Source organism: Austrofundulus limnaeus, unplaced genomic scaffold (assembly GCF_001266775.1).
Source record: "Austrofundulus limnaeus strain Quisiro unplaced genomic scaffold, Austrofundulus_limnaeus-1.0 Scaffold311, whole genome shotgun sequence".
NCBI lineage: Eukaryota > Metazoa > Chordata > Actinopteri > Cyprinodontiformes > Rivulidae > Austrofundulus > Austrofundulus limnaeus.
Window position 1 is genome coordinate 137,310 of NW_013952713.1, and position 8,823 is coordinate 146,132.

The 8,823-nt window shown below is 40.0% G+C and overlaps 1 protein-coding gene across 4 annotated transcripts in view; it reads left to right on the forward strand.

The window, feature by feature from the left end:
* igdcc4 (immunoglobulin superfamily, DCC subclass, member 4) overlaps window positions 1-8,823 on the forward strand; it is a 62,610-nt gene that overhangs the window by 40,541 nt on the left and 13,246 nt on the right. For all 4 annotated transcript variants that reach the window (XM_014021941.1, XM_014021942.1, XM_014021943.1 and 1 more), the window contains 9 exons: window positions 1,958-2,092; window positions 2,964-3,116; window positions 3,298-3,708; window positions 4,309-4,473; window positions 4,783-4,920; window positions 5,277-5,459; window positions 6,883-7,095; window positions 7,293-7,394; window positions 7,493-7,679. In XM_014021941.1, coding sequence (XP_013877395.1) covers window positions 1,958-2,092; window positions 2,964-3,116; window positions 3,298-3,708; window positions 4,309-4,473; window positions 4,783-4,920; window positions 5,277-5,459; window positions 6,883-7,095; window positions 7,293-7,394; window positions 7,493-7,679 — 1,687 coding nt within the window. The remainder of the gene's footprint in view (window positions 1-1,957; window positions 2,093-2,963; window positions 3,117-3,297; window positions 3,709-4,308; window positions 4,474-4,782; window positions 4,921-5,276; window positions 5,460-6,882; window positions 7,096-7,292; window positions 7,395-7,492; window positions 7,680-8,823) is intronic.

Here is an 8,823-nt window from a genome sequence, read left to right on the forward strand (position 1 = left end):
AAAAAAAAAACTTAACAAAATAACTTTTTTCCTCCACCGTGCATTTCATAAGCTAAGCGGTGGAAGGGCTGACCGCATTTATTTTATGACCAGCTTGTGAGAGGTAAATATAATGGACAACAGTAAAATTACCTTTACTACTACTAGGCTGAACTGTGTAGATACAGTATTACTGGTACTGATGCTCTGTCTAGTCAGCAAATGGTATATCCTGTAGTTTGTGATTATACAGTATATCAGAGTAAAAAAAAAAACTTAACAAAATAACTTTTTTCCTCCACCGTGCATTTCATAAGCTAAGCGGTGGAAGGGCTGACCGCATTTATTTTATGACCAGCTGGAGGAATTTGTCTTAACTTCAGCGCAAATGAAGAACCAGGAAACAAATGCAAAATTAGAATTATRTTAAATTTGCATTGAAACTCTACCGTTTTGTTGACATGACTCAATGCATAGCAATGGCACCTGTGCGGTGCACAATAAGTCACGTGATGTCCAATCCAGTAATATAGATAAATGATTGTGCCAAACTTTGGCCCAATTTTGCCCTTCTGACAATTAAGCATGCTCCGAGTATCATGATGGCAATAAAGTTAATCTTATGAGGCGGCTGTGGCACAGTGGTTAGGGGAGCCATCCTGTAACCTGTGGGTTGCCAGTTCAATCCCCTGTCTCAGTTGTTGTGTCCTTGGGCAAGACACTTCATCCACCTTGCCTACTGATGGTGGTCGGAGGGTCCAGTGGTGCTGGTGCATGGCAGCTTTGACTCTGTCAATCTGTCCCAAGACAGCTGTGGCTGCAGTGTAGCTTACCATCATCAGTGTGTGAATGGGTGAATGTCTGTAGTGTGCTTGGAGTCCGACGGGACTTGATAAAGCACTATATAAGTTCAGTCCATTTACTGTTACAATTTATGAAATATCCCAGCATGTGTGGTGTTCCCTGAGGAAAAACAAGCTCATAGCCTGCTGAATGTGACATGTAGCCATGCTAGGGTTGGGCATAATCGTATTGTGTGCAATTAATCATCAGAAAAAAAATTAATCGATTATTTTCTGGCACTTGACGATTAATACGATTAATGCCACCAGTCAGTCCACTCGGTACTCCTCTCCGCTTCAAATATGACGAACATTAAAAAAAAAAAAGTTCTGTAATTTATTTATCTATCAACACGAAAATTTGATGTATAGCCTGAAGTCTGTAATTTTGATACAGTTTGGAACAGATTTTTACAAAGAGCAAATCTTTCCTACTACATTGGTCATGTGACCAGGACATAACGGTGTCCAGGGACTCCAGGGGATTAATCGTCAAATTAATCGTTATTGGCCAAATACCACAATTAATCGTGATTAATTTGTTTGCCAATGATGAAAACAAGGTGACGGAAACATGGAGAATTCAAAATACAGAAGAAAAAATCCCCATGGCACAGGCTCACTAGATAGTCTAATGAATGTTGGTGATTTGTTTTTGTTTTGTTTAATTTTTTAATAATAGTCCACAAACTATTGCCTTTGCCTCTTTCTCGTATGTCTTGTTTATTTACTTTGAACTCACATTTGATCTTGAGAGGTCTTTCGAGATTTCTTAGACATCTGAATGTTCATGTGTGGTGCGTTGTCTTTAGTTGTCATTTGTGTGGCACTACACCACACACTGGAGGACCAAGCTTGTTATATCTTTGACTATTTGTTATTATAATGTGTGGGGTCTTTCAGTCTTTGAAGATCAATTGACAATTTTAAAATATTGCTTTGCGTTAGTTAGTCAAAGATTTAAAATCAGCTTTTTTCTTATAAAAACATAACATAAAAGCCTTAACAGCAAATTTAAAATGAGAGATGCTATTTAAACATTTATTGCTTTGTCTACAGGGTTGGCACAAAGTGTTTCTACTATATTACAGAGGTGGTCTAAAACACTAAAGAACACTTTTTTGTTGTTTTAACAGTCTCTAGCGATGCCACGAGCCCAGTAGTTATCATTGCACCACCTCAGAATGCTACAGTCATGCTTGGCCACCCTGCTGTGATGGAGTGTATGGCACAAGGTCAACCAAAACCACTGGTGTCCTGGAGCAGACAAGGTAAACCTCACAAAGACTCTCGCTTGCTTTGTTTTCTCCCACTTTATTTCACATTAGTTATCAATTTTAATTAATCTGTTACGATTTCATAGTATACAATATGTGTCTTGGTTTTACAGATGTGCAGTTGTCGAAATGTTTTCTTCTGTAGGTTTTTTGGTTTGTTTATTTGCTAAAAAAGATTTATTTCCACATCAACATGCACACACTATTCTGTCCTCATCAATGGAAATTACACCATTTCAAAACAGAACGTCCCCTGTCATGCTGTGATTTCTCCAGTCTTGTCCTGCTTCACAAGTTTTCTCTCATTTACATTTTTCTTTACATTAAGCCTCCGAAAAAACACTTTTAGATGTAGAAATTTATGTTTTCTATCACCTAATCTGTATTTCAGTATTAGTCTGAGCTTGATTATTTTGCAGATGCATTTAACTAGCATGTCTAAAAATATATTTCTGCACAATGGTTGACAAAATATACAGAACCATATTTATTTTACCAATGGATAAATCTGTGAATACCAATAGCTTTTCTCACCCAATAAAGTGTTTGAACTAAGACTGAAAAGTCATAGAGCCACCTGTTGGTTAGTTGGTAAAAAAAGTCACTGATGATGAAGAAACTAGGAAACTAATATTCAGTTCTGCTTTCTACTAAAGCGGCTATAAAAGAAAAGGACTGAAAAGTCAGTTGGTAAGATTACACATCAAACCTTTGACTCTCCAGGTGCATTTTTCTTTCCTTCTGTTTGTCAGACTGAAAGACTGAGAAATGATCTCTCCCTCTTTCAAGGCCAGTCACATTTTTTGCCACCTGCTAGATCTAATGCTGGATTCTGCTACTTTATGTTGCTTTTTCCTTTGATCAGACGGCAAGCCCATTTCCACTGATGTGGTCGTCCTCGCTACAAACCTGGTGATCAGGGACACAAGGCGTCACCATGCTGGCGTCTATGTCTGCCGAGCCAACAAGCCCAGGACCAGAGAGTTTGTTACTGGTGCTGCTGAGCTGCATGTGCTTGGTAAGATTAATTAATGACATTTAGAATAGCATTAACATTAGCAATAAAATTTATAAAGCCATTTCTTAGATCTGTATTGAGGATGGTGTGAAAATGGTTAAATGGGGACAGACTGACATTCAGAATGTTCTCTGAAGCTTAKTTTTGTTCAAGCAAAAATTTTGCTTCCTTCTACCCTTAGCCCCKCCAGTGATTCTTCAGCCTCCAGAGTCAGTGTCCCTCTCCCGAGGGAATACAGCCCGATTTCTGTGCAACATCTCAGGGGAACCTCCTCCTGTGCTKCGCTGGCTGAAGAATGGCCAGCTTGTCAAGTCCCTCAGAAGGGTGAAAATGCAAAGTCCCGGAGTGATGCTCATCAATCAGCTGGCTCTGGAGGATTCAGGCTACTATCAGTGCATAGCTGAGAATAAGCTGGGCACAGCCTGCGCCACTGCCAATCTAACRGTCATTGTACGGGAGGGTCTGCCCAGCCCCCCGCGCCACCTGTCCGCAACACCCTACTCCAGCACCACYGCCCTGCTCACCTGGGAGAAGCCTGAGTACAACTTGGATCAAATCATCGCCTACTCTGTGCACTTTCAACGCACGGCAGGTGGGTCTCCTTCAAAAGTAAGTGCTGTGGTCATAAAGTGTGAAAGTCCAAAAGTACGGAGTCCGCGAGGGGACATGGGTGGATTTTTTTTTATTTTGCGTTCCCACGCAATACTATTGTGTTACCTCACAATATCTTTGCGTTATCTCGCAAAACTTTTTGTGTTACCTCGCAAACGTTTGCATTCCCTTGCAAAATTGTTTTGCATATGAACTGAATTAAATCAGACTTTTATTTTGAAATATCTGGTTACCAACACAGGATGTGTCGCCACAAGTTCGTGAAATCGACATTGATGTTGCGTGGCTGTACTATGTTAAAATATCGGCATATGACATACTTCCATGCGTGGCTGAGTGATATATTCATTCTGAAGCTGAATTAAAGCAGTAGGCTAACTCGCTAATGGTGAACATGTGAATGTGTTAATAAACCGACAGGCAACACAGTGATAAATGACTTTTGTGATGGAACACAAAAGGTATTGTGAGGTAACACAATACTATTGCATGGGAACGCAAAAAAAAAAATCTCCCATGTCACCTTGCGGGCTCCCTACAAAAGAATATAGTTAAGATGAATATTTGTGCCTGTTTTTAGGTTTGGACAATGTGGAGGATCGGTTTGCTGTGAACAATGACACAACGGAGTATCTCTTCAAAGAGCTTCTCCCCCATACTGCCTACACATTCTTTGTTGTGGCCTATTCTGCCATGGGAGCTAGTCCCCCTTCCCTGCCTGTCACTGTGGAGATGCTGGAGGACGGTGAGTGATCAAACATCTTCAAAAGTAATTAAATGCGCCTAACATGGGGAAAAAATAAGACCAACTTGGGACTTGACCAAAAATGATCACCGCCATCATGGTCCTTTGAAAATGATTGGAAATAACTCTCTGATTCTATTTTTGTCTGACATTCTTTTTTTAAATTTTGCAWTGCCTGTGGCAGTTTCTTTTTGTGAAATAAAATGTTTCAAAAGTTTGACTGAAAAAGAAATTGTTACAGTTTCTGTGTTGCATTCTACTGTCAACACCAGTCTGATTAGTATGCTCTGATTTTTCTCCTTCCCACAGTGCCAAGCGTGCCACCTCAGCTGACTATAGCTAGTACATCCCCCACCGACATCAGGCTGACGTGGCATCCACTGTCCTCACAGAACAGTCGAGGAGCTGTTACCCGCTACCGCATTGATTACAGCACCTTGGATCGGGGTGTGTAACAAAATAATCATTTTTGTAGCACTTCAGTTCTGTGCTGCATTGGAAAAGGTCAATACCAGTTATATAAAGCTATTGTGTCAAAGGCTCCTTGTTTTATATCACATTTGTGTTGATTATAATCATTAATGTTATTCATTTTACATTTGTTTTTCCCTAATAAGTATAAGTAGATCTTGCTGAAAGTATTATTATGATTTAATGCAGTAAGAGCACAGTGTTGTTACAAATGACATCCTCAACTCCCCATTTTAAGCTAATGGCAGCTTCACTGAAAAAGCCTCCACAATACCAGAGGGGGAAAAAAGAGATTTCCATACAAATATGTGCACAATGTGTGTGTTTTCTAGTGAGCACTCTATTCTCAGTGGAGGTGAGAGGAAACGAGACTCAGTTTACCCTGAGAGAGCTGCAGCCAAACCAGATGTATCGTCTGAGGATAGCAGCTGGAACCGGTGTTGGCTTTGGTATTCCCTCTGAGTGGATCCAACACAGAACATTAGCCCACTCCAACAACACTGACCAAAGCATGGGTAAGAATACCACTAGGGCACTGTCAGGTGCTGTATTTTTATCCTTATTGAATGTCTGTATTTATCCAGGACTTCCTATGGTTGTGAAATAAGACTTAATGTCAAAACCCACATTTAGGAGCATCTTTTAAACCTTAAATCTCCTTACGTTTATTGTGTGAAAAAAAGTTTGGATTAATTTACTAGATTCAAAATTAAACATAACTTTTAAAAAAACATTTATTATTTGTTTCTCTCTTCTCACTAAAGTTACAATTAATTATATGGTCAGCTGTGCCAACATGATAAAAAAACATGGCTTTTTTACTCGATGTGCTAATATAGCACATTGTAAAAACAAACTTAGTTGTTCACATTGGCTGTGTCCAAAACGGCAGGACGGGTCCTCCGAAGGTCGAATTTTTTCGGCCACATACGTCACAGCGCTGCGACGAAGGACATCCAAAACCGAAGACTCCTCCGATGTGGCCGACAAATACGTCCTTCCTTTGGCCCGAATCGAAGGACAGGTCTGATGGATCATTCCCGGACCAGCATATCCCATAATGCATCGCGGCCCGACCGGAGATTTTTTTATGCTAGTAATGGTGGACGAAGCGAGAGAAAAGAATACGTTTTAAATAAAAATATGGTGATTTAAAAATTAAAAAAATTTAGCGGTTGTAATTCTATACTTTTATCATTTGTATAGACATGTTTTTAAATATTATTTTTTCGTCATAAAAACGTGAAATAAACATGCAGCTACAGCGGGTCAATTAGTTCTTCAAATGCTACTTTTAAGTTAATTTATTGTTTTGTGATATTAATAATGCTAATGTATTGACATTTTTCTAGTTTTGATTTAAGTTTGCTTGTTTAGCGTCGTCACAGTTGCTAGGTGACAAGACGTACGGCGGGGTAAGGAGGGGAGGCTAGACCGTCCAAATCCACAGCCTCTTTTTTTCCGGTCTTCCTGGTCTACAGGACCTGGCCCGCCTCGACCGGGTAGTCTGGGTCCTCCGGAGGACCCGGCCTGTCGTTTTGGACACAGCCATTACTTAGCTTTGAGGCAAGCTCTTCTTGGAAATTAGCCGCCAAGGTTTCAGAACCTTTTCTTTAGAATTACTTCAAATAATATTGCTAAATCAGCTTCAGCAGAACCAGACTGTCACAGAACTTTCAGCTTTCAGAATTTTTGAAGCAGTAAATGTGTTTTCTCATTGGGATCTTGGGATCTTTGTTTATTTTCTCAAAAACTGAAATCCATTTTTCTCCAAACTTTCAACGCTCAAATTATAACAGAAAAAAATGCAGTTTGAAAGATATTAATGCAGTCAGCTGGACTGGGTGTSTGGTGAAAAGTGTTGGTTAGTTACAATATAAATAGTGTAGCTGGGATATTTGAACTTTTTTTCTTCCTCTTTGAATATCTTTATTTTAGTGATTTTTGCTCCTACTGAGCTGAAAGTACGACCCAAATCGAACACGCTTAATGTGACATGGCAGCCCTCGCCGAATCACACACTGGTCTCTGGTTACAAGCTGTCCTATCAAGAAGCAGAGGCCGATGAGTCCTCCAGTGGAAAGAGGACGACACATACTCACACTATCAAACTCCGTAAGAAAGCCAGGCACCATCTGCTCACTGGGCTTGGTAAGTTGTTGGCAGAGTACTATCCAAGTAAACCTGCCAACACATTTTTTAAGTTTGTTTGCACCTCTAAAGCATAACTAGGTTTTATTTGTTTGAGTTGAAAGCATTTGGTTGAAGAGCTAAGGCCATATTTTAAATTTACTGTACATAAATTGCAAAGAGACCCTAACAGTCTCATTGYGTTTTGTTTGTTTCAGTTCCTGACAGGCAGTATGAGGTGAAGGTTTGGGCATTCAACAAGCAGGTAGATGGAGCTGCTGCAGTGTGGAAAGGAAGGACTGACAAGGCTCATAACAGGCGTAAGACTTTTGCAGGCCAATGAACATGTTATATTAATAAAATGTTGACCTGAATGTTGTAATACTGATGGAAAATAATGTGTATTTTTATGTGACAGCTTCACCGAATCCCTCACACCCCCCTCCATGGCCTCCCAGCAACATACACGCCAYGGCCAACAGCTCCACCTCCATCTGGCTCCGCTGGGAGAAGCCGCGCTTTAGCAATGTACGCATCATCAACTACACGGTGCGCTGCAGCCCGGCAGGAACCACCAACGCATCTCTGGTTACATACCACACCAGGTCAGGGTCCTAAGAAAATTTAAAAATGCATCAACATCTCTTCAATTCAGTGTGACTTTTTTTATCCTCAACAACATGAATGATAAACACAAAAATGGTTCTTACTCAGTAAAGAGTTTCTGCTTGGCCTTCAGAGGAGCAGGATGTGCTTTTTGCTCCCTCTGCCACCCTACCCCGCCCCACCCCCCTTCCCTGCTTTGCTGCTTTTGCTTTTTCAAGCTCTTTTTTCACCTTCCATCCRAAACTAAAGGAATTATGGATTTGGTCAACTGGACTCTGAATGAAATTGACACTTTTTTTTTTCTACACTTGGAATGAGGGGAACGTGGCTGTCTGGATGGAATGGTTGCTGCTGGATTTGTCTGATTCCTGGGGCTGGAATCTGATATGCCACCACCACTTTTCCATTTTTTCTAAGTTACTTGAAAAAAACATTATTTAATCAACTACTTCAGCATCTAGAAGCTAATAATATGCTAAGCAATAGCCAACATGGTTTCCGCACGTCAAGGTCAACATGTCTGCATTAATTTTATTCACTGAACAAATACGTGCTGCTTTGAACAAAGGTCAAGTAACAAGTGCTGTATATATCGATTTTCGTAAAGCGTTCGACACAGTTGATCATTATACTCTCTTACAAAAGCTGATTTCTTTTCAACTTTCATCATCTGCAATACACATRTTTTCCTCTTATTTGACTGAAAGGTGTCAGGTGGTGAAACATGGAAGCTCTGTGTCCGGGTCTCTGCCCTGTTCCGTGGGAGTTCCGCAGGGTAGCATACTGGGCCCATTGCTTTTCCTACTATACATAAATGACYTTCCAAAAMTAATGAAGTATTCAAATATTTTAATGTATGCTGATGATACTGTTCTTTTTTTGTCTGATTTCAATATTGAATCTATTAATAGTCAGTTACAAGCAGATCTTCAGACATTTCATGGTTGGCTTCAAGATAATCTTTTGTCAATTAATGTTAAAAAAACTGTGTGCATGTATTTTTCCTCACCCAGGAGACATTTCAATATAACAAATCAACTCACCTTTTTAAACAAACCCCTTGATATTGTCACTACCAACAAATATCTTGGAATTACTTTGGATTCTCATTTGACTTATCCTGATCATGTACAAGTCTTAACC